The 26,320-nt window shown below is 37.1% G+C and overlaps 1 protein-coding gene across 1 annotated transcript; it reads left to right on the forward strand.

Moving 5' to 3' along the window:
* Window positions 1-9,443: 9,443 nt before the first annotated feature.
* Window positions 9,444-25,678, forward strand: ezh1 (enhancer of zeste 1 polycomb repressive complex 2 subunit). The gene is made up of 20 exons (XM_067418807.1): window positions 9,444-9,881; window positions 10,902-11,050; window positions 11,898-12,023; window positions 13,734-13,856; window positions 14,267-14,384; window positions 15,375-15,593; window positions 16,125-16,227; window positions 18,361-18,524; window positions 18,836-18,927; window positions 19,070-19,226; window positions 20,557-20,738; window positions 21,190-21,281; window positions 21,407-21,435; window positions 22,000-22,125; window positions 22,632-22,810; window positions 23,708-23,803; window positions 24,025-24,106; window positions 24,186-24,266; window positions 24,340-24,424; window positions 24,514-25,678. The coding sequence occupies exons 2-20, from the start codon at window positions 10,916-10,918 to the stop codon at window positions 24,572-24,574; spliced, it is 2,250 nt and encodes a 749-aa protein (XP_067274908.1). The 5' UTR covers window positions 9,444-9,881; window positions 10,902-10,915; the 3' UTR covers window positions 24,575-25,678.
* The last annotated feature ends 642 nt before the right edge of the window (window positions 25,679-26,320 follow it).

A 26,320-nucleotide genomic window follows, 5' to 3' on the forward strand; every position in this document is an offset into this window, starting at 1 on the left:
AGGATGTTGTAGATTTTTCCTCTAACACTACTCTCAATCAGTCTGAGTGGGAGAGGGGAAGAACTGAAGCCAGATTTCCCTTTTACTACATGAAAATACACACGTTTGTTTTTGTGAAATGTGGGGACATTCTATAAGTGTAATGGCTTTTATACTGTAAACCGTATTTTCTATCCCCCTACACTGCCCGTGCCCCTAAACCTACCCAACACAGGAAACATTCTGCATTTTTACTTTCTAAAAAAAATCATCCTGTATGATTTATAAGCATTTTTAAAAGTGAGGACATGGCCAATGTCCTCATATTTCACCCTCTCCTTGTAATACTTATGTCATTATACACATTTGTGTCCCGATTATTTCACAAAAACAATACACAAACACACACACACACATTTGTTTTTGGGGACATATGGGGACATTCTGCATAAAGTTTTTTATACTGTATAAAACCGTATTTTCTATCCCCCTACACTGCCCCTGCCCCTAAACCTACCCATCACAGGAAACATTCTACAGTTTTACTTTCTAAAAAAACTCATCCTGTATGATTTATAAGCATTTTGAAAAGTGAGGACATGGCCAATGTCCTCATATTTCACCCTCTTCTTGTAATACCTATGTCATACCCATGTCATTATACACATTTGTGTCCTCATATGTCACAAAAACATGCACACACACACACACACACACACACACACACACACACACACACACACACACACACACACACACACACGCACACGCGCGCACACACACAAGAGTACACTCTAAAAAATTCTGAGTAAAAAACAACCCAATGTTGGGTCAAATATGGACTAACCCAGCTGTTGGGTTGTTTTAACCCAGCGATTGGGTTATATTAAGCAAATATTGAACCCAACCGCAGGATTAAAACAACCCAATCGCTGGGTTAAAATAACCCAATTGCTGGGTTAGTCCATATTTGACCCAACATTGGGTTAAAACAACCCAGCATTTTTTAGAGTGTATGGACAAATACAGGCTCTATTCATTTAATTTTAATTATGACATTTCTTTCAAATATTACACCAGAACTGGCTTCTGTGGTAGGTCACAGTTTTTATTATTGTAGAGTTGAGTAAGCAGCTTCAATCCAAACAGATTGTTTCTTTTAATGTTTCTGGCTGGGATTCAGTTAACCTCATTGTTCTTCACAGGGGGTCTTACCCCAGGTGCTTTGGAGAGTGAAATATGCTTCAGTGAGGAGGGGAGAGATAAAGACTGATGACAAATCCACCCCCTGAGCATGGGCTCAGAGGAGTGTCTACCCTCGCTATTGACGTACACAGAGCTACAACACTGCCATTGACGCATGTACACTCTGACCACCACTGGCGTGCACTCGGTACAGCTCAGGAGTGATGCAAGAGGAGAAAGTATCATTCCCTTAGAGGTTAAGCACACGCACACACATACTTACAACCACAGATGTACAAGTCAACGTCATCTGACGATCCTCCCTCTCTCACTCAGCTGGACTTGGTCTGGTGTCTTGTGAAGTTCTGAGGACCTAAATTACTTCCACATTTGATTCACATTAGTAAGGAAAGGCTTGTTTTCCACCCTTAATTGGTTTGCTCTGTTTATAAAGCAGATTAAGTTAGAGGGACAGAAAATCTAGGGTTTATTTTGCAGTTCAGGACACTGCAGTTCAGGCTCTAAAAGGCAAAATCTGAAGATTCTTCCTGATGTATAATGAATTTTACAGTATTTTACACATACGAATAGCCAATATTAACCATGATCATATAGCGCTGGTCTTGTCATTGATATTCGAATACAGAAATAAAGTTTAAGTCAAAAAGTAAAGTTATTTTAATGAATCTTTCAAAAAGACTCACAATCTTAAAAAGAAGTTAAGTTTCATGTCAGTGACTATTTTGTACTATATGTTTTTAAAAAATATTGTTGTTTTTAAAGCTGCTGTCTAATCTTTTTTGTGTTCAAAATTTACAAAAATTATATAATGAGAATATACACCATAAACCTTTCCAACCCGTGTTTTTGTCTTACCCTGAATCATTATGGTATGATAAGTGTTTATACTGGGACTATTTCAGACCGGTCTGGTAGGAACCGCTGAGGAGGAGCACAGTCCCTGCGTCATCCGCCATAGACACAAACAGAGAGATGTAGCTCCGGCTGCAATGTTCTTTCTGTTTATTAACTGCTAGAGCGCAAAAAGTTATGGACTGAAGCTTTAAAATAATTTAGTCTTTGTTAGAGTGTTAATTTCTTTGTTAAAAGTTTATGTGGGACTGCAGCTTGAATCTGCTTGGGAACCTCTGTCTTGAAGAGAGTCACTGAAGCGAGAAAATAAATAGAGCAATTAAATGGTAGTAAATGCCATATAACTATAATATAAACTATATTAATTTTGTATTCATCCTTCTCATACAAAAAGCTTGTATACATTTTTGCATTTACATGCTTCAAAGCCTATTTATCTGAGCAACAACATTTCAAATGTCACAACCCCTATATTTAATTTCATCCTCTAAACTCCGACCTCAAAGCAAAGAGCCCATCCCTCAGTATCCCATACACCGGCTGAAACTTATCTTCATTTGACGAGCCAAAACCAACATCTAGGGTTTACACTGCACATAATTAAAAACTTTCCACAGATAAGACCTCCCTCTCATGTCTATCTTTCTGCCTGGGTTTGCTTCTGTTGTGAGCTCCAAGATAAACACTGGACAGGCCTAAAAAGCCCCGTTAGAATGGGCCCATTACTGGGATAAGAGTATGAGGAAAAATTGTGTTACCACTCTATCTATCACATATTGAAGAGATGAGTAATTCCACCTCAACCCTACATCGACAGAAGAAGCTAAAACACCTGCATATTGCCTTTAGGCAAGCCTGCCTAAGCCCCAACCGACACACGTCAGTATTAGAGAAACTTTTAATTGTAAAAGAAAAACAAAATCCTAGAAAGTTGGATACTGTAAACAACATACGAGCATAAATAAAGCTAAATGTTCTTTACAAATGTTTACACGTCAAAATTTATCCTTGTAACTTAAAGAGACAGTTCACCTCAAAACGAAAATGTAGGCTACTCACCCTTCAAACCTGTATGACTTTCTTTCTTCCGTGGAACACAAATTAAGTTATTCTGAAGAAACAGTTTTGGCATTGACTTCCATTGTATGGACAAAAAACACTGAGACATTTCTAAAAATATCCAAAATTATGTTCCACAAAATAAAGAATGTTTGGAATAACATGGGTGAGTAAATTATGAGATAAATGTCTACATCTACACTATTTCTTCATATATGAGTGTTAAAGTATCATGTCTTTATGTATCATGTCTTCAAGTATCATGTCTATCATGTATCTTCACTTCTGTCAATTAAAAGAAAAACGTTTCCCTAAGCTATTAATCTGTGAAACCAAACCAAATATCATATCAGCATGTTCCTGCAATGCAACAAAATGTTAGTTTTTTTTTTCACTTGTAGCCTAATATAGGCAGGGAACGTATACAGTGAATGGGATATTAGGCCAAAAATATTGGGGAGTGGGTATTCCTCATGTTGTTCAAAACTTGACTTTCTTACTTCTATGAAACGCAACATGAGTCCCCATTCACTTTCATTGCGTAGTATTTCTCCATACAATGATTGGTGAAGACCATCCGTCTGACTAACTCTTTAAAAAAAACTATTAGGACAGAGATTTAACAATAAATGGCTATATGACGACATCTAGCGGAATTATAAACACCACATCTGTTGAAAGCAATATATTCATTCTTATTTTATAATGAAAATTATTACAATAATTAATAGTTGCATGTGTAGCTATTGCTACGCTATTACTATACTATTATTTATTTTATTCCATTAAACTGCGTTACTGTCACTCGAGCGCGTCCATTCAAGCGCGTTCTCCTTGGAACACGTGTGATGTGCAGAGAAGGGCAGAGGGTTCTGCGTCGCGGGCTCACATCACGCTGTATGGCAGGCGGAATTGGCATAAAAAATTGCATGTTTTTTAGATAGTTACAATTGAGTGCAATGTTCATTGAAGACAGAGACTAGCAAACTGCTTGTCTGATTTTATTTATTATACATTTTGAAAAGACGAGTGAAGAACAGAGAGACATGGACTGTTGGCCAGTATTCCTTAAAGGGGTCATATAATGGTGCATGCACTTTTACAAGTTGATTGTATGGAAATGTGTGTTGGCTGTGCATGACCATCCTATAATGATAAAAATCCATCCAGTGTTTTTTTTTTTTTTTTTTATCTCCTTATATGTTCTCTTCGGTCTCAAATCGAGCCATCCCCTCACACGACTGTTGATTGACAGCAGCGCTTCAACTCAGATCCGCCCTGAGCGAGCTCATCATAGTCCACCATTGTTGATATGCTGGAGCAGAATGGTGTTTAAGGCAGGTTTCACTGCACGCGTTAGCAGGTCATAAGTAGCGCGTGGTTTTTTTGCCGCATATGTTAACAAATTAGAGCATTCACACCGCAGCGCGGCAGCACGTCGCATGAGCAGAGCAGAAGTGGCTGTGCCGAGATCATGCCGGCATCAAGTCTATTTTTGCTGTGCTGCTCGTGCTGAATTAAAGCCAGTACAGTGCATAGTTTTTCATCCAATTGACCTGGTTAACATGAAAAATAACACATTTCACCATAAAATCATTAAGTGAAGTGTTCCGTGAGTTTCACCACAAAACATCCTACGCTGTGAAAAAAATAAATGAAATGCATGAAAACACATCACTGCCAAAAGTTTTTGTCTAAACTGCAACCGGCAGTTTAAATTATTAAACCCAGAGGCATGTCTTAACTTTAAGGTTACATTTGCAGCATATATGCTTCCCATCATAAATCAAAGCACAAGAATGACAGTGTCGGAGGAGAAGACCGGAAAATGTGACAGAATGGAAAATATTCCTCTGTATCTGCAATACACGAGCCGCGGTTCTTCTGTGTGAGACGAATGATGCCAGTGTGAATGCACAACGGGAGCGCGCGACTCCCGCTCTCCATACTTACTGCTCCTGCCCTGCCAACACACTGCTTGCGCGTGCAGTGTGAAACCAGCATAAGCGATTGTAGTGTTCTGTTCTTAGGTGTAATAACGAACACAACGGTCGTTCTGATGTTCCTAATCCGAACCGCTGAAGACGCAGTGGCTTTTCCTATCACATATCAGATCGGAAAGCCATTTATTTTCAAAAAAATGAAGAAAATATTAGAAAAGTGTCAAATAAATTCTAACATGTAATAATAAGTGTTTATCGGTTAGGGGTGGGTAAACAGACAAGCTGAATTAGAGACGATAAAAGTGAGTGGGTCCAATATTATGGGTCATAAAAAGTGGGTGGGTCTTGTCCCACCCACACACAATGGTTACGCTGCCCATGACCAGACTGCTTTATAAATGAGGGCCAGTACACTGTAAAAAAAAAATCATAAAAAATTCAGGTCTCCAATTTAAAATTTTCAAGTGACTGATCACATCTAAATTTTTCAGTTGGCCAAATTGAATTTCTGTGAATTAAATTGCATAAATTCACAGAATTTCAATGGCTTAATTTCACAGGCTGATTGGCTCCATGCCACGCCACATTGAAGCAGTCATTTCTGCAAAAGGATTCCCGACCAAGTATTGAGTGCATAACTGAACATAATTATTTGAAGGTTGACCTTTTTTTGTAATTAAAACACTTTTCTTTTATTGGTCGGATGAAATATGCACATTTTTTGAGATTTGTTTCGAGAATTTTGGGTTTTCATGAGCTGTATGCCAAAATCATCAGTATTAAAACAAAAAAGACCTGAAATATTTCAGTTGCCAAAATTCATGCCAAGTCGTGCTGAAAAACGAAATCTTCATCTCCATAAAGCTTTTCAGCAGATGGAAACGTGAAGTGCTCCAAAATCTCCTGATAGCTAGCTGCATTGACCCTGCCCTTGATAAAACACTGTGGACCAACACCAGCAGCTGACATGGCACCCCAGACCATCACTGACTGTGGGTACTTGACACTGGACTTCAGGCATTTTGGCATTTCCTTCTCCCCAGTCTTCCTCCAGACTCTGGCACCTTGATTTCCAAATGGCATGCAAAATTTGCTTTCATCTGAAAAAAGTACTTTGGACCACTGAGCAACAGTCCATTGCTGCTTCTCTGTAGCCCAAAGTTGCTTGACCTGGGGAATGCGGCATCTGTAGCCCGTTTCCTGCACACGCCTGTGCACGATGGCTCTGGATGTTTCTACTCCAGACTCAGTCCACTGCTTCCGCAGGTCCCCCAAGGTCTGGAATTGGTCCTTCTCGACAATCTTCCTCAGGGTCCGGTCACCTCTTCTCGTTGTGCAGCGTTTTTTGCCACACTTTTTCCTTCCTACAGAACTCTGGGAACAGCATATTCGTTCAGAAATGTCTTTCTGTGTTTTGCCCTCTCGCTTGAGGGTGTCAATGATGGCCTTCTGACGGAGCCCATCATGGACGGAACTGACGGAGTTGTCAAATGTCAACAGAGCTCAACTGCACTGTGTTGCGTTTTTTCCGCGGGTTGTTTTCTATGTCCGCGGGTTGAAACGACTATTATGTGATATATAAACCCCTGAGTTCGAATTTTAGCAGGCAACTGTGCCAAAATAACACACATTTTATACCCCAAAATTTTTTCCCCGGAGAACCCCCCCGAGAAGCTATTGCTTTGGGCTAGTAGTTGGCGGGTTTTGTTGTAAAAACTTGGCAACCCTGTCTTCACGCATGCTGGAATAAACGATCTTTGCCAGTGTTGTAATTTTTATTTATTTAATGATACACAGAGTACTTACCCAACATGATCATAATTTTTGAGAGAAATAGTGAAGGTGAATGCATACACAAACAAGCTCTCCGTTTAGGATTTGAACAAATTACTGTTTATCATCTGTCCATCATCGTCTAAAGCCCGCCCTGATGATTTCATTGGTCCGAACAGTTTCTGTTCGGGGATAATTACTCCTCTATGGAGCGATGCCAGACCGAACTGCCCGACCTAAAAATGTTGTGGGCGGGGCTAAGTTCGGCTGGCATCCAGGCTATAAACATCCAATATCGTTGACGAAAAAAAGAGAAGTCTAAAATGTAGACTGAATGACACTTTAAGCAGAACATCTCAAATGGAGATTGCTGAAATGCTTTCTACTTGTTTATGGGTGTTTTCAGATCATCCACGCGCGAGACAGAGAAAAGCTGTTTGGGGGATTTAAATTACTGAAATCTGGCAAAACGCAAGCATGCAAAATCTTTCTCATGCGCGGATGATATGAAAACACCAGTAAACAAGTAGGCGCCATTTTAGCAATCTCCATTTGAGATGCTCTGCTTAAAGTGCCATTCAGTCAGTCTGTGTTCTGTCAGGACGGTCAGGACTCACCAGCCGCTTTGCTGAACAACTGAACTGCTGTGCTGTGAGCTGTGAGCAGCTGAAATAAGCCAATCAGAGCAGATCTCAACATTAATATTCATGACTCTTCCAAATAAGGCAAAAACAGAGTATTACATCCTAGGGACAATTTATAGGGTTGTAAATGGACCTGTAAAACTACATCTGACCAAATGTTGCCCTTAAATAAGCCAGAGGGTATTTGGCTTGTAGATATGTAGATATCAGAGAACAATTTAACATATTTGTTTCAAATCATTCTAGGGCACCTTTAAGATATTTTATATTTAGTCCGAGAGCGTATCCAAGTGTATACACAGTATACTGTCCATGTCCAGAAAGGGAATAAAAACATCATCAAAGTAGTCCATGATGATGATATACACTTTATATGTGACATATATATATGATGTCACTTTATATGTGACATCAGTCGGTTAATTAGAATCTCTTGAAGCATCGAAAATACATTTTGGTCCAAAAATAACAAAAACTACGACTTTATTCAGCATTGTCTTCTCTTCCTTGTTTGTGTTCAATTCTCAAATGAGAGAAAGAGAGAGAGAGAGAGAGAGAGAGAGAGAGAGAGAGAGAGAGAGAGAGAGAGAGAGAGAGAGAGAGAGAGAGAGAGAGAGAGAGAGAGAATTGGTTATTTCGTTGTAATTTTTATCTTTTAAAGTCCATTTTGGGCAAAAAGCATAGTATAATAAAATCACCAAAACAAGTCTTCAAGTTTAGAATGAATAGTACACAAACATAAAAACTTTCTTTCTTTCTTTTTTAAAATAAAATATTCAATTTTTTTAATGATAAACATACTGTCTTAAGTGTACTCTTTTATAATCATAAATGAAAAATAATTGATAAATAAATACATTTAAAAAATAAATACAATAAATAATAATACTTTTTTGTTGTTATTATTATAATTATTATTTGCATATTGTTGCATTTAGGCTACGTGCATTTAGAAGAAGCAAAGAGAAACAAAGAAATGAAAAGTCAGTCATTATTACAATTAAACAAGATTTTGACGAACAAAATTCTTATTAAATCGTTGTATTCCAGAATAACTGCAGTTAATATAATTTGATGAATAATAAACAATAAAACAATAAGATTCGTTAACATCTGGGAGTTTGCTGTTCTTCTTCTTAAATTAATCCGTGACTACAGTTTTTACAAACCCGTGCGTACGGATTGTGAAAGCGTGCACACGGTTTATTAATTTGTGGGAATGTATTTAAAAACCGAGGGTACGGTCTGCAAAATCTGATTTAGTGCATGGATTGGAAATTCGTGTGTACGGTTTATTAATCTGTGGGCATGATTTGTTAAACTGAGGGAACAGTTTAAGAATTCATAATTCATGATCACGGGTTATAAACTGAGGGAATGGATTGCAAAACCGTTGGCATATATATATATATATATATATATATATATATATATATATATATATATATATATATATATATATATATATATATATATATATATATATATATATATATCTTTTTTTTTTTTTTCTCCTATAGGTGACATTCCGGGCTCCTTAAATTCATACAGGTTTGGGACAACTTGAGGGTGAATAAATGACAGATTTTTTATTTTGGGGTGAACTATACCTTTAATGGTAATCAGGCTTGCCATACACGCTACCCTCGTTCTCTGGAGGAAAACAGCACATGCTATTGCGCTGCGGATCTCAAAGGAGCCGTGCAAAAACAACAAGCATTGGATCCTCAAGCCAAGCCCCTTTGCGCGGAGACTAGCTGTCTCTGCATATATTAACATCCACGTGTACAGATCACGTCTAAAGGCTACATGTTTAAGTATATTGCTATCAAGTAGCCTACATAACTTAGGCTACTTAAAGGGTTTAGTCGTTTTTATGTCATATGCACTTTCATGTTTGAAATACTTATTTAAAACGTATGCTGGATAAAGCAGCTTTTAAAGAATGTAATAATAGGCTACTTAGTTACTACTGCTGCTGCTATAGAAAGATGTAATATAATTCGCTTAATTACAATTTTAAATTTTGCCAATTAAATGTCAGAGCTCATACATGTTAGTCTTTTAATTATTCATAAAATAAGTTGCATTATTATTTTACAGTGCACTCGTAGCCTGTGGTCCAGCCAAAGAGAGCTGGAGTAGGCTATGTTCATAATAAAGACGTCACCCTGTGCTTTGACCGTGCCAACCAAGTGCGCAGCTCTTAACTGTACAACTACAATCTCGACATGCTTACGGACGACCGAGGAATCCTCACATCGCCTGCGCTCGTCAACACAAACATTCTGGCACCTACATCTGCAGTGGGTCGGTAGCCAGGACACCGTTTTTCACTACTGGACGTTTTTTGGGCACGCGGACTTCTTTGCTGCGCACTTGAAGCTGATTCGCGAGGATTTAAAGGAAGGAGCAGGGACTTAAGGTATTTCAAACTGCGACAGCGATTATGAGTATCGTTATCCAGCATGTGCGAGAGGGGAAGAGCATGTGTGCACGACATTTTTAAATCGTCTCAACGTGTATCGTTTTGCTTCACAGCGTTTCTCGTGCAAATATTTTAACGTGTGGCGTTGTTGACGCTTGCGTCTTTAATTATGAACGCTTTCATTCGTGGCCCGTGCAGCCATACGCTAATCCTTACCAAACCTTTTATTTTTCATTTTCGTTTCTCGAAAGTTCGAGAAAACACTATTGGATGGTTAAAAAATGGTGAAAAGTGTAGGCTACTACGCACTTATCCGCACCGTGGTGATAAGAGCTCGCGAGAGAGACACGCCCACTTCCAGTGTGTGTACGCGTGAGGAGCGCGTGTTTTTCCGTGCAGTGTCACTTGGATACTATTTGCATTGCAGTTTTGTTTTCTGACAGCCAACGCGCTCTTGTCATTTCTATCAAATAATTATCCAGTTCCTTAAATATTAAACACTAATCTGAATTGCAGACCTTTAAATGGTGTACAATGCGGAATGTTAGTTGTGTTTTGTGAACTGCAGGGGGCAGTGAGCGAGTCCTCGAGTCACTCTGAATGATAAAGTTTGAGTCATGCGATTTATTGGTCCCTTGTGTATGTGTGTGTCTGAAAGAAAATGAGTCACATCTGACGGGAACCCTTCTGGAAGGTGCTGTTTTTCACATCCCCGAAAGTATGTTTCACATGAAGATAGAATCACTCAAATAAATAATAATACAGAGGATTTTATGCACCATATATAATTGTACATTTTAAGACTGAAATTTATTTTTATATAATCAAACACACGCATTGTGTAATGTATTACATACATTTTATTTGACTGAAATTGTGGACAGTGAGGACTCTGAAGTATTTTATAATATTTTACTATCTCAGTTTTTGCTGTAGATTTTATACAATCCTTAAACATTCTTTTTATATCCAGTCTGAATTTGAGCTCAACTATACATGTATTTATTCCATTCATAGGTATTGCTCCTGTGATGGAGGAGGTGTCAGGTCCCCGGCCCTGCACTGCAAAGCCTCCCCGCAGTCTGCTGGAATGGAAGAAGAGAGTCAAATCCGAGTACATGAGGTTAAGGCAGTTGAAACGCTTCCGCAAAGCTGAGGAGGTCAAGGTAAAAGGTCTTCTGCTGTAGCTTTTTTTAAAACTCTTTCTTATAGTCTGTCAGAACATTTACTCTTTCACTGTATCTTATTCTGTATTTTCTATACTCTACTTTTGCGAAATAATACTTTTATTCAGCATTGATAGATTAAATTGATCAAGAGTGACAGTAAAGTCATCTATAATGTTACAAAAGTTTTTTAATGCAGTTTTTTAAACCTTTCTATTTATCATCAGAATCCGAATTTACATTTACATTTAATCATTTAGCAGACGCTTTTATCCAAAGCGACTTACAAAAAAGGGGAGAGTAATAGAAGCAACGGAACAGACAAGGCCAAAAACCTGTAAGAGCAGTAAGAAATCTCAATTAATTAGCACAGTACACAACAATTTTTTTTTTTTTTTTTTTTTTTTTTAAGACATCTACAACAAAAACTCACGTACGCAAAGTGCCGAACACTGGATTTTGATCGCTATGATAACAACCCATTAGGACTAAGGCTGTTGCCCCAGCTGTTGTCGTTAATGCAGATTCAGTGGCCCAATGGGTTGGAATTGTATGTATGTATGTATGTATATTAGAATGATTTCTTAAGGATCATGTGACACTGAAGACTGGAGTAATGATACTGAATAAGTAATGATGCTGTATTTTTGAATAAATGGAGCTTTGGTAAGCCTAAAAGACTTCTATCAAAAACATTTAAACTTTTGGTTGTACACTTGATTTATTTATTTATTTTCATCCTACTGTCTTTTATTTTTCTCTATTTTTCTATGCTCTATTTTTCTAGTGCATGTATTTCAGTCTTTTTATCTATTAGGTTGAGTCTTTGAGTGTGTGTTTTTTACAGGCTTTATTCCAGTCGAATCGCCTTAAGATTGAAGGAAGAACTGAGCTGCTGAATGAGGAATGGTCCAAGCTTCGAATCCAGTCCATTCCTCTCTCCACAAGTGGTGGCTCTCTGCCCAACAAAAAGGCAAGAATGACACAGCCGGGGACCTTGACTACCACTAACCCACTGTCAGTCATCCTGCATCTGCTCTATGACACTAGATCGCTTTACTGTGAATTGAACCTGCTGCTAATTCAGCACAAGACTGTCCCCTCTAGCTGATTTATGGGTTGAATCAATAAATAGTCAGCTTTGCCTGGCATTTTCCAAACCTAATTTATTCTAACAAAATGCCAGTAATGACTCAAGATCAGGTGCCACAGTTTGCCTTCTTATTTCCTGCAGTACCCACTTTATCATATCCTACCTGACAAGCGTTTAGATCAACCTAATGACGTTATTAATGGACTGACTGTAGCACAGTTAACCTCTAATTAATTAGTCCGGGCAAATATTACCAGTAGACTGGTAAAAATGTGGCTAAGTGGGATTTTTCGCCTCCACTTTAGAAAATTGCTCTGTTGCCAAAAAAGTTTTTGTATGTTTGCCAAGTCAGTGCTCAATATCTAAAACTCCTGTGATATCCACAATAAAAGCAGCCGGCGGGCCCAGCAGAGCTTAGTTCTCTGTGGAATACAGAGAGACTGCTTCACATACCAGCACAGCTGGATACTGCATGCATCAACACTGCAAAACAATACCATACTTTAACTTCTTTAGATACACCAAACCAAATATTTAGATATTTTGATTAATGGATTAATTTATAATTTTGGTCAAAAATGTACATGTATAACAACGGGCACACAGTTTGATTGTACATATTGTCATAGGATGGCCATAGGTCTGTTGAAAGCTATATATATATATACATTCAAGCTTCAAAAAGGACACAAAGACATCATAGATGTCTGTATGATTAGTCTCTATCCACCCTTGATCTTTGATGACTGATTTGTGAATCTTTTCAATTAATCATTTAATCTAGAACACAAAACTGGTCTAAATACATAGTTCAGTCATGAAACTCTAACCGAGCACAGACTGGTTGGTATTTGCCAACGAGGCGTACTTCCTCGTAATCCATATAACCACATATTGGTACCCTAGACTGTGATCTCCCTGCTGCGCGATTATGAAAACTTTTGCTAACCTCTCCTTCTCCCTACTGCCACCTGTAGAGATCTGCTATGGTGTTTTAATATATTCTTGCAGTAGCATGCACTTTATGTATGTTATAGCATATGTATGCACCTAGCCTATCGTTTGAAGCAAAAATCCACCCTCATGTCCTTTAAGTCCATGTTAAAAGAGCACGTTCGTCTGTTTAGTGAAGATAATTACTGTAGCCTATATTTTAGCTTAGCCTATAAATGTTGGTGTAAGAATTCACTCCAATTAGTTGTCATGATTGAAATATTTTTGCCACAAGTCAGCCTCATCATAATATGGCTTCAGAATATTGGAATACAGTGCATGCTTCATACAGACTACTTTTATGAAACGTGTGCATTCTTCCATCCTTTTTAAAGCATCAGTCCATATTTACTTTAAAATGCATGGAAAAGAGTGACAAGTTTAATTCTTGAACATTTCCTCTTTTCCCCCCCTTTGTTTTTACCTCAATTTTTTTGTTTGTTTGTTTCATTTTTGGGTGAACATTTTCTTTAATAATTGTTCATTATTTATTTATATCTAGTGATAAACTAAAGCAATTTAACGGTTCTTTAATAGTTTTGAGTGACACTTTGACTTATCCTGTTTTCCTCTGTTTCTTTTCTTGTCCAACCACAGTTGTGCATGGTGGAGTTTGGTTTTCCGTCCTTTCCAAACCAGGCAGTTGCCATGCGTCCCTTGACAACTGTTGCTGGGATACCATTCATGTACTCCTGGTCCCCTTTGCAGCAGAACTTCATGGTACTGGATGTGGACAATAAACGCACACACATTAACACTTAAAAAGCACTCAATCATGATCACCATTAGCAGCTTTGCTTCTGCAGAAAAAGAAGGAAAGAGAAAAGCATCATTTTATGACACTGGTCATTTTGAAAGTAGGTCAGCAGCCTGGCAGCAGCACATTCACATGTTCTGACAGCCCTTAGCATGTGTTTTTGAAATCATCTCTCAGGTAGAGGAGGATGCGCGTCTTTAAACGCCTACACTCACTTACAGGCACAAATATAGGCATATACAAAAACACCCACCCGCAACACACATTTACAAAATTGTTGTGCATTTCTCTCTCATTTAAAAGAACCTTATCAATGCAGTGATAAATCACAGCGTTCTTCCTTACAGACTTTTTCCCTCTCTTTATCTCTGAGGTGGAAGATGAGACGTTTCTGCATAATATCCCCTACATGGGAGACGAGGTGTTGGAACAGGATGAGGCTTTTCTGGAAGAGCTTATTGACAATTATGACGGGGTGCATGGTGATCGAGGTGAGTCCTGATATGTATTCAGCGCCACCTACAGAATTTCAATTCAGCGCCATTTGCTCTACGTTTCATGTGTGAAATTCAGGTACACACATATAACAGCCCTATACTTACAAAAAATTCCTTAGGAGGAAAAATCTGAAAATCAACGGCAAGTGAGATATTTAGATTTTTCTCTGCAATTTTCTTATAATTTCCATACTTTAACAAACTCCTCCTAGAGATTAGCATATTTGGTCAGTTGGTCAAATTGCGAAGATCTTGAGTTTCGGTGAAGGGCATGTCCGTGGCGGCCTGACAAAGTTCGATGTTTCGCCATAAAACAGGAAGTTGTTGTGACGCGCATACAATGAGTCCTAACCTGAAGACATCTACACACACCAATATTTAGTTGCAGTCATAGAGCTACCTGCTGGCAGCAGGAAGTGTGGCAAATCAAAATTACTTTATTTTATTATTCTTTCTTTTCTTTATTACTCCTGTATTTATCCTCTTAAATGCATGTCACCCACTATTCACTGTTATCCTGAGGCCACCGGGTGGCGGTGGCCCTGGGTGCGAGGGCTTATTCATCTGCTTGCACCTTTAATATAAAAAAATATTATTACTATTATATTTAAATGAATTGTTTTCGAATAAAATACAATTTATTCCTATAATTGGTAGCTGAATTTACAGCATCATTACGCCAGTCTTCAATGTCACATGATCCTTCAGAAATTATGAATAATTTAATGCTCAAGAAACATTTATTATTATCATTAATGTTGAAAATAGGTGTTCTGCTTAATATTTTTTTCAGGATTCTTTGATGAAAAAAAGTTAAAAAAAAACAGCATTTTTTTAAAAATAGAAACCTTTTATAACATTATAAAAGTCTTTTCTGTCACTGTAATGTAGATGCTGTTCAAGTTGTTATATCAGTATATCATATGTTTGTGAATATTAAAACGGCAGTCTGTTGTACATTCATATCTTGTACCTTGATAACAGAGGGAGGATTCATAAATGACGGGATCTTTAAGGAGCTGGTAGAGGCATTGAGCCAATACTCAGACCCAGAGGATGAAGAGGAGGAAGAACCCACAGAGAGAGCAGAGAATAAAGAGGAGTTGGAGGAGGAGGAGAAAGGGATGCAGAAAAGTGCATCAGAAGCACCAGATGAGTCAAAAGTGGCCTTCTTCAAAAGAAAGAGGAGGAGCACTGCTGAAGGTGAGTTGGTTTCGAACAGAAGCAACATAATGGAAAGAGTATATACATGCAAATTTATATAATATAATACATTTAACAAAAATGTAATACATTTTTTGTTTAAAAATGCATACAATTAATGCTTTTAAGAGGATATTTAAAAAAACAATAGATTAATAAGTTGTTCTGTCAAATTACTAAATGGTGTTTTTAATAGACAATTGGCAATATAGAACTGAATGACCAGAGACAATAGAGTTGAATTTCACTGGCTGAACAACAAATAAACTAGGACTAGTGTTGCCCATCAGATCAGCCTCTGTGTGTCTCTGTCTGCATGCAATTGTTTGCTCTTAGTGTCGCCTGTATTCCCAGTGAGAGCTAGGTAAACCTGTTTGTTCATTCAATTTGTTTTAGGCCAGTATCCCGTTACAGTACACACTGACCCTTACGCCACAGCAGAGGAAAGATGCTCACACACATAAGCACTAGTCTGCTATTACTTTATAAGTCAAATTCCGGACTTTTTTACACTTGCTTTTCCATCAACAGGAAGAGAGCTCTCCACTAATAAGAAGATTCCCCACGACAAGATTTTCACTGCTATCGCGTCCATGTTTCCATACAAAGGCACCATGGAGGAGCTGAAGGACAAGTAGGCCACATTATTGAACACACTCTTTTTGATTTTGTTTTTTCTTTTTTTTCTTTTTATGTTTTAGTTTAACATGAAGAAGGCCTGATTCAAACCTGACTCTCCTAAACCTGCCTCTCCTGCCTCCTGTTTCAAACTTTATTATATGTAAATGTGAATTGTTTATTTTAATAACACTCTTCAAAAAAAAAAAAAAAAAAAACGTTTCCCAACACTCCCCTGTTTACCATTGGTTGGCCAAACAGGTGCAAGTGTTTTAAAATGGATTTTTAGGTTAGTCCAGTTAAATCTAATTAATTTCAGTTTAACTTATTTTGATTTATTATTATAATTCATTATACTCTATGCACAATGCATTCCTAAACAAACACCTTTATTCAACAAGTTTATGCAACCATAATGGCAAAGCTAACATGCATGCACATTCTTCACTTGAATAGGAAAGAGTATGTCATGCCAACTTAAAGCCGTGGTAAATGAAGGTTCATGGGAAGCTCCTCATGCTCTGCTGTCAGCTGGCTGTGCTGCCCCCGCAGCAGCAGTGGAAACAAAAACCCGTCACACTCTGCATTATCATCCAACTGTTTACGGTTTCATTTCATCATTGTTCATTCCACCAGCTGTGCTCATGTTATTACTTTCTGCTGGATAGGGAAAATCAGTGGCTATTTAATGCCCTGTACTCACAAATTGAGTACTTTAAAGGGATAGTTCATCCAAAACAGAAGATTCTGTCATCAATGTATGTGATGTATTAACTTGTATTATTTTAGTTCTTCTTTTTTTTCTTTTTATGAAACAACATGCATAGAATACACACAAAATATAAATTAAACACACAACTACAGGTCATAATGACCACGGTTGTTAGGAATGGTTTTGGAACAACATGAGGGTCAGTAAATAATGGCAGAAATTCCACTTTACTTGAAAGGCTTTATATATAACGCATTATAAAAGTATTTTTAATGTATTCATTATGCCTTGTAATGCACCTTATAATGCATTAATGGTCTCACGAATAATTGTAACCATAGCTTTATTTTTTCTTTATTCATTGTTACAATTTTAGAAAGTATACTGCATTAAAACACAACAACAACAAAAAATTTCAGATGTAACCAAGAAGCTGCAAATATTATACTGCATTTAAACTTTGGCTAGAATTATTTATAAAAATGATATGATGCATTATAATTTACAAGGTAAATACCTTTTTTAATGTATTAAACACAAAAGTTTTAAGTAAAGTGTTACCCACACATTAAATGTATCAAATGTGACAGTAAAGTCATTGTAATGTAACAAAACATTTATATTTAAAATAAATCAAAATATCATGGTTTCCACTGTTAGGGGTTAACAGCCAAGACCAGTAGTGAAAAATGAAGACCAAGAGTCCAGGAGTGTAATTAAGTAAAATAAAAATTTCCTTAAGAATAGTTTGCAGTTTCAACAGCAGAAGCCAGCTTCAAGTCTCATAAGGAGTTCGTAGGCCACGTTCCCGCTCCCACCGTCTCGTTGCCCCGCTCTATCCTACATACAATTGTTCCAACAGTTATACTGTTTTGAAGGTCTATCCATGTCATTATGATTGGCTCAGATAAAATGAAATGTAAGATCTTTAGTGTTTCAGTAAAAGGTTTAGTGTTTTAAAAATTAAATGAAAGACACTTTAGAAAACAAGAAACATAAAGCAAAATCATAACTGGAAAAAATCATTATAATAATATAGGAAGAAGATAAATATTGATTAAAGCTTTATCAATTTAATTAGATGTGTATATATACACACAGTTATATTGAAGCGGCAGTGAATTTCAGAATCGCCCTTTCACCACACAAACACAAAAAAAAACCTTAAGCAGCAAATCACATTAGAATGATTTTTGAAGGATCATGTGACTGGAGTAATGATGCTGAAAATTCAGAATTGCCATAACTTGAATAAATTATATATTAAAATATAAAACGGTATTACTGTTTTTACTGAATTCTTTTCAAATCAAATAAATACAGCCCTGAAGAACATGAGACTTCTTTTGACCTCAAACTCTTTTTGTTTTAGTTTCATTTTTTTTTAGCTGCTATTACACATAATTATCTTACTGTATTTTTCCTTCTCTCTTGCAGGTACAAGAATCTCCTGGAGCCGTCCAGTCCTGTGAAGTTGCCTCCTCTGTGCACGCCCAGCATGGACGGCCCCTTTGCCAAATCTGTTCAGAGAGAGCAGAGTCTGCACTCTTTTCATACACTTTTCTGTCGCCGCTGCTTTAAATACGACTGCTTCTTGCACCGTAAGACATTATAATGTCCTTCTCTAGTCTGCAATGCAATTATTTTGATGTTTTATATCATATTGTACAGTATTCTTCAGTGCATCAAGCATACAGATAGCCTCTGTTTAAACCTGACATTAAAGTTTGTCTCAAATGATCAGATCACCCAAGATTGGTCAGCCAAGATTTATACTACGAATGTGATGTAGTCACATTTTTGACTGTAGGGTTTTGGTCCATGTCTTCCATTTTATTTAGTGCTGATCACTTGTGATAGAATCTCTCAGAATGTAAATGTAAATAAAATGTAAATGTTTGTTTGTGCTCAGCTTTCCATGCGTCTCCTAATGTGTATAAGAGGAAGAATAAAGAGATCCGAATGGAGACAGAGCCCTGTGGACTGGACTGCTTCCTACTGCAGGTACAGCTTTCTAAATACATCGGTATATTCTAAATACAACATTTTCATGACTTTACTGACACTTTATAATTTTAATTTTTTTTATAATTTTTAACCCATGTTTTATTAATAATCTTTATCTTTCTCCCTTCTTTGGTTACAGAAAGGGGCAAAAGAGTTTGCTGATCAAAACATGCTGAGGTCTCAAAGGCCCCGGCGTCGACGCCGACAGCCCCGCCCCTCAAGTTCATGTGGCCCGACAGGCTCCGGTGAGGAGGGAAAAGATGGAGACAGCGACCATGAGACCACCAGTTCCTCAGGTGCAAACACCGTTGAGCATAAACACAACCATACAAAACAAAACCTGCATATCCACACCTTAAAGCGCTGTCACAGTGGATAAAGGGTTAATAAAGCCCAAAATAGCACACACACAAACCTTCCATTTCTATAAATAGCTTTTCCATTATAAAAAATAACTTGTCCCATGGGAGTTGTTTGACTATTTCACCAGAGACTGAAAATACTTATTGGAACACAAGAACATTATTAGTATTGCCTGCTTACTAAGTAAATATTTATTATTTTTACCTGTTAGATGATGAAACTAGCAAAATAATTCCCCAGACTTACATTTAAGGGAGGGATCCAAGCCATATCTAGAAAGTATAGATTTTGGGGGTAGGTTTGATTTTGACTTTAGCCAATAAGTAAACGTCTAAAATCAACATATCCTAGCAATCACCAGGACACCCTAATAACCACATAGAAATGCACTAACAACAAGGATGCACAATGTATTGTACCAATCTGGTTATCGGCTTATACTGCATTAAGATTTGTTTTGTTTTTGTTGTAATTTATCGGTATCAGTTAGCATTGTATATTTAATTGTTAATAATTTAATTGTTCATAATCCTTGCTGAAAAAAAGTATTATCGTAAAAATAGACTACTATTAAGCCTTGTTTATACTCGACACATCTGCATGAGCTTGAGGGTTTTTCCTGAGGGTTTATAGAACAATTACTCCGAGTCGCCCTCTGTCGTTTCAAAGAATAGCACAATGGCGAGTGCGTCAAGTATAAAGGCCTCGTCCGTTTGGAGAGCCATGCAAGGCAAGGCAAGGCAAGATTATTTATATAGCACATTTCATACACAATGGCAATTCAAAGTGCTTTACATAGAAAGAAATTAAAATAGGGATAAAAAATGCATAAGAAAAAGAATACAATGTAAAGAGAATTAAAAATAATAAAATGATGATAACCAAAGAAAAGAACAAAGGTAAACTAAAAGAATTAAAAAATGATGCATAGATAAGGTGCAATCAGTCGGACGTACAGTGGCACAGTGCTCATTCAGTAAATGCACAGCTAAACAGATGTGTTTTGAGTCTGGATTTGAATGTTGCTACTGTTGGAGCACATCTGATCTGTTCAGGAAGCTGGTTCCAACTACAGCTGGCATAATAGCTAAAAGCAGAAAGTATAGGTTTTAGAAGGCTTTATTGTCAATATAACTTTTCTATTAATTTCTGATTTACTTCTGTAAAGGGTCATACAACACGTAGACAATTTTATCTAAAACACAATAACAGTGTTTTAGATAAAAAACCTGACATTAACCTGTGTGAATGTTTGTGTGTCAGAGAGTAACTCTCGATGTCCCAGTCCCACCAAACTGAGACCAGAGGAGGAAGGAGCAGAGGAGTCCAAGTCGCCGCCTCAGTGGAGTGGAGCAGAGGAGTCTCTGTTTAGAGTCCTGCACGGCACATATTACAACAACTTTTGCTCCATTGCACGGCTGATTGGCACCAAGACGTGTAAAGAGGTATGTACAAATGGAAAAAAGAACAGGATGCTAAATATGTATCTTTTGAATACAATCATATTGAATGTGCAGAAATGTCTGCAATATTTACTCTAAAGCAAAGGCAACAAAAATATGTCCATTTAAATGTTTGACTGTATGCCTGTGTGTTTTTCCCAGAAAGACATGTGGTTTGGCTAACTGGAAATGTGATTACCTCAAATCATGTGTTTTTCTTTCATTTAGGGAATGGTCCAAATCTTTTTCTAGAAGAGTGTTGTTTTTTGTGTGTATGTGTGTGTGTTAGTGTGTGCAAGCTCATATGGCAAAGATCAACATGATAATAAGCGGTTACGTCTCAGTTGGGTTTCATACTGACTAACGCCCATTAAGTGTTGCTGCGTGTGGGGAAATGTACATGTTGCAATGCTCTGTCTGTGTTTATGTCTGTGTGTGTGTGTGTGTGTGTCAGGTATATGAGTTTGCAGTGAAAGAGGTGCTAATTCACCGTGTTCCACTGGAGGATGGTGGCATCTCACCTCAGAAGAAAAAACGAAAGCACAGGCAAGATGTTCACACACACTTCACCTTCACCTGCTAATCAGATTCATGCTGTAATACACTGGATGTTACACAGACAGCAGAGTATGAACACTAGAGTCACAACAGTGTTTCTGTTTGTTTGATAGATTATGGGCAAAGATACAGCTGAAGAAAGGTAAGACTCTAAAATGAAATACCAGACTGAGACGTGGTTTCAGTGGCTTGGCAGTTTCAGGAATGGACAAACAGAAGGAAAAGTCTAGATTTCTAAAGTTCTCTCTGGAGATTAGTAGTAAGAAATAATTGCAATTATTAAATGAATAGTCTGTTTTGTTCATGTGCAGTACATTGGAAGCTTATACAATGAGGAAACAAAGATTTTAAGACTTTGTAAATACATTTTCCAAAGGGTAGAAGGACATTAACATAACATTCTAAATGTGTCAGTACTTTATATAACATTTAATCAAAATTCTTGGAATTTTGTTTAAAATTAGCAAAAGGACTATTATCTATAGTCAATATAATTCAGTCTTAAAATATTAAAATTGAAAATTGCTGTCACACTTTACAATTAGGTACTTTTTTGAACAGTTAATGCATTAGGTTTGAAATAAAATGAAATGAAATAAAAATGAACAACAATTTACAGCATTTATTTATCTCTGTTAATGCTGTTCTTTGTTTTTGGCATGGGAACCTTGGTTATTACTTATTTATCTTCCTGTTTGTTGTACAGATAACTCATCCAATCAAGTGTACAATTATCAGCCATGTGACCACCCTGAGCACCCATGTGATAGCTCCTGTCCATGTGTGATGACACAAAACTTTTGTGAGAAATTCTGCCAGTGCGATCGTGAATGTGAGTTCAACACAAATGAACATGCACAGACAAATTCAGGTATTCTGTATTACACAGTTCTGAAATAAAGGGATACAAATATCCACTATTTGGTTAAGAATATTAAATTCTGAAATATTTCAGGTTTTTTAAATAATTTTTTTGTTATATTTAGAAAAGTTTCTGTAGTTCTTATGTATCTGAAATCTTTTTTTATCTTACACTTGTATCTTACACAAAAGATTATATTGTGAATATGTATAATATCTATAGAATTATGTATTTCTGTCCAGTGGTCAATTGCTCTATTTCCATGAGTTCTTTAATATTAAAGGGGCCATATCTTTACACCACTAGGGGGCGACAACAAAACAACATCAGACAGACCACTAGCACTAGCACTAGCACTGTATTTTGACCTTTTCTCAAATGATGTCATTTTGAACATCCGTTTATTTTAGGAATATGAACATCTCAAGCATTCACAGGTCACACTGACCTAGTTTTGCTCTGTGTTCTGGTTCTAGGTCCGAATCGATTTCCTGGCTGTCGTTGCAAGACTCAGTGTAACACCAAGCAGTGTCCATGTTACCTGGCGGTGCGGGAGTGTGATCCTGACCTCTGCATGACCTGTGGGGCCGCAGACCACTGGGACAGCAAACAGGTCTCCTGCAAGAACTGCAGCATTCAGAGAGGACTCAAGAAGGTATGAATTTTTTACTCTACTACATTCCATAAAAACATATTTTTCCTCATTATTTCAAACTGAAGAAATCAAGACCCACACTGAGATGCAAGTACGATGTCTACATTTTTCCAATGAACTCGCTCAATTGGTTCCCAAATAACACAACAATTCATTTGTGATCCAATTCCAACTGTTCTTGAGTGAACAACACATTGATCCAATAATCGTGTTGAAAATGAATATTGACAGAACTTGTGCGTGCAACTGATAGTGCAAAGTTATTTTAGTATTGATTATTGTCAATGAAATCATATTTAGGTCATGACTGTCAGTAATTTGGGAACTAAATCTGGTGTAAAAGGGCAAGTGTATATAAGCCCATTCAATTGCTTAAATGTTTTTCACCGTCGGGTTAGTGGGTTTTAGGTAAATGAACGGGCATTAATCTCAAAACATCTTCTTGCTGTTGTAGGAGTTTCAAATGGTATAAACTAGTATGTTTTCATAGTCTTCCTTTTAAAACGTTAACACATTTTGCCCCATGTAACATCTGTACAGTGTATTTTATACTATTTGTTGCCACATATTTACACAAATTTAGCTTTTAAAAATTAAAGTTTAAATTAAATTAAAGTTTTATGTTTTACTGTATTAGTGCTGACTTCTGACTAGTTTTGGCCTAGAATAAATATATGGTTCATTGATCAGCATTTTTTTACTTTTAATACTTGATTACATTGAAATGGAGTAATATTTGAATAGGGTTAAGTAATTGATTTGTGTACCTCATCCACCACTGCTATTTATCCATCCATGTTGCTTTCATCCAATATGTTACATGCTGATAATCAAAAGGGAATTAACAGATAGAGGAGGTGCTGTAGTCATGTGAATGTTGTTTAACCTGTTTGCCAGCACCTGCTCCTGGCCCCGTCTGATGTTGCAGGGTGGGGTACATTTATCAAAGAGCCAGTCCAGAAGAACGAGTTCATCTCTGAGTACTGTGGAGAGGTGTGTGGAAATCAGAAACACCCCCAATGATGAGTATTCAATTCTGTGATTCTTCTGTTATATTCTTAGTGATCTGATTAATGCATTGTGTGTGTGTGTGTGTGTGTGTGTGTGTGTGTGTGTGTGTGTGTGTGTGTGTGTGTGTGTGTGTGTGTGTGTGTGTGTGTGTGTGTGTGTGTGTGTGTGTGTGTGTGTGTGTGTGTGTGTGTGTGTGTGTGTAGCTTATTTCCCAGGATGAAGCAGACCGGAGAGGCAGAATCTATGACAAGTACATGTCCAGTTTTCTGTTCAACTTGAACAATGGTACTGGCTATATTATATTATATTATATTATATTATATTATATTATATTGTTTTCACAAGTGTTTTTATATCATTCCAGACTTTGTAGTGGATGCAACCCGAAAAGGGAATAAAATACGATTCGCCAACCACTCGGTCAACCCCAACTGTTACGCAAAAGGTACTTTATTTTATCATATAAATATCAAAGTGCAAAGGCAATTCAGCTCGTCTGACACTGGTTATTATTGCAGTTGTCATGGTTAACGGTGATCACCGCATCGGAATCTTTGCTAAGCGCTCCATACAACGAGGAGAAGAGCTCTTTTTTGATTACAGGTACGTTTTGCTCAACACTCATATATGCATGCTAATGAGATTGATGATTTTGTGATTTTTATTTTATATAAAATTTTCCTGCTTCTTAGGTACAGTCAAGCAGATGCATTGAAGTATGTGGGCATTGAGAGGGAAATCGACATTGTGTAGCTATGCATCTTGAGTGTGTCTGCATTTAGCTGGTGATATTTTTGCCTACCCACAATGCTTTGCACTTCACTGAGGGTGAGATTTAAAAATTCCAATGGGGCATGATATTGTAATGACATCACAGATAGATCTAATTATGCAGTCAGAAGGTCACTACCTTAACCTGTGGTTTAACTGAATTGTCTGAACAAGCGTTTTTGTTTACTTTTTTTGTGATGACGTTTGTGACGACATTGAAGAAACCAAAAGGTGTCCTCAAATTGACAAATCCACTTCTCCACATTTGCACTATATGGCCAATACCACGTTATTGATAGATGGCATAATTTTCTCTGTCATGGAAGGAAGAATGCCAGTTGAGACATTTGTCATGAAGTATTTTTTTTAATACATTCAATCTCTCCATTCAAAAGGCTCTGTAAACAGCTTTTGAAATAGCTATAACCTCTATATGCTCAATATATACTGTAACTGCAAACTGAATGCATCACACCTAGCCGTCGTCGTTGTTTCTGGTCAAAATATTCTGTAGTGCAAAACATCAAGCAATATTTCAATGTTACATTTGCACTTATAGTCAGTCAGGTCAGTATCTTCCCTTTCTATAACAAACTTCAGTAAACTGGTGTCATTTGATGTTACAGCCTGTTACTGTAATGCGCATTGCTCTAGCAGTTATCTATCTATCTATCTATCTATCTATCTATCTATCTATCTATCTATCTATCTATCTATCTATCTATCTATCTATCTATCTATCTATCTATCTATCTATCTCTTCATCAGCTGTAAGCTGCTTGCTGTATTGCACAAAGCTGGCTCATGTTGTCAGATTACTATTCTAACTAGCATAGCACTAAGGCAGTTAATCTTCATCTCTGCTTAAACTGTATGAGGTTAAATATTGTTAATGTTGTGTAGAAATAAACAAAACAAGTAACCATAGTAACCGACAGACTGAATGTGAACTGTGAGCTAAAGAGTGAATAAAAGGACCTTGTTTAGCTGGCGTTTTTCAAGACTGAGTGTACAAAATAGGCCTAACAAGGGTTAGGGTGTGGGTTCCATTGTACCATTTTATGTCAAATAAAGAGCTAAACCAAATGGCCATTTTTTTAATAACATGTCCTAGATTGTAACAGCACTCCATATGTCCACTAAATGGAAATATGGACAATGTGCTGAGAAAATAATTCCTGTCTTGTAAATTTAGTTACATTTTTCTTTGAACTATTTTGTGCTTCATGATGATCCCAAAACATTGAAGCCTGCAGGAAAGAGCTTTCTGAAGAGTCAAGTGCAATTGAATTTATAGATGTGTCTAAAAGCAGGTATGTTGTGTTGGACACGTTTAACTCGGACATGAATTATGTTTTTTTGCAAATGGCAAAAACAAGACGTGCATCTGTCTGAAATGAATCAAGAGTCCATTTCCTTCAGACTTTTTTATTAAAGTGTCATTTGGGATGTGTTGTTTCTACAGTCATGGTCATTTACAATGAGGGTGACAGTCAAAACCAGAACTAAAGAATAAAGAAAACTCAAAATGAACACCTTGTCACACCTGACCACAAAGCTGAAATGACCTTGTAAAACCTTAAGGGGTATGGTATCCCATGAAGCTGTTGGTCTTTTCCCTTAGGCTTTCTCATGGGAATTTTTTTGGCAGAGGCGTCACATTCACAGAACCTACAGTTCCCCTGAATCAACCTCATGGGCATAGTGGTAATAAACGTTGATTGTGAT

This window comes from Pseudorasbora parva, chromosome 2 (assembly GCF_024679245.1).
Source record: "Pseudorasbora parva isolate DD20220531a chromosome 2, ASM2467924v1, whole genome shotgun sequence".
NCBI lineage: Eukaryota > Metazoa > Chordata > Actinopteri > Cypriniformes > Gobionidae > Pseudorasbora > Pseudorasbora parva.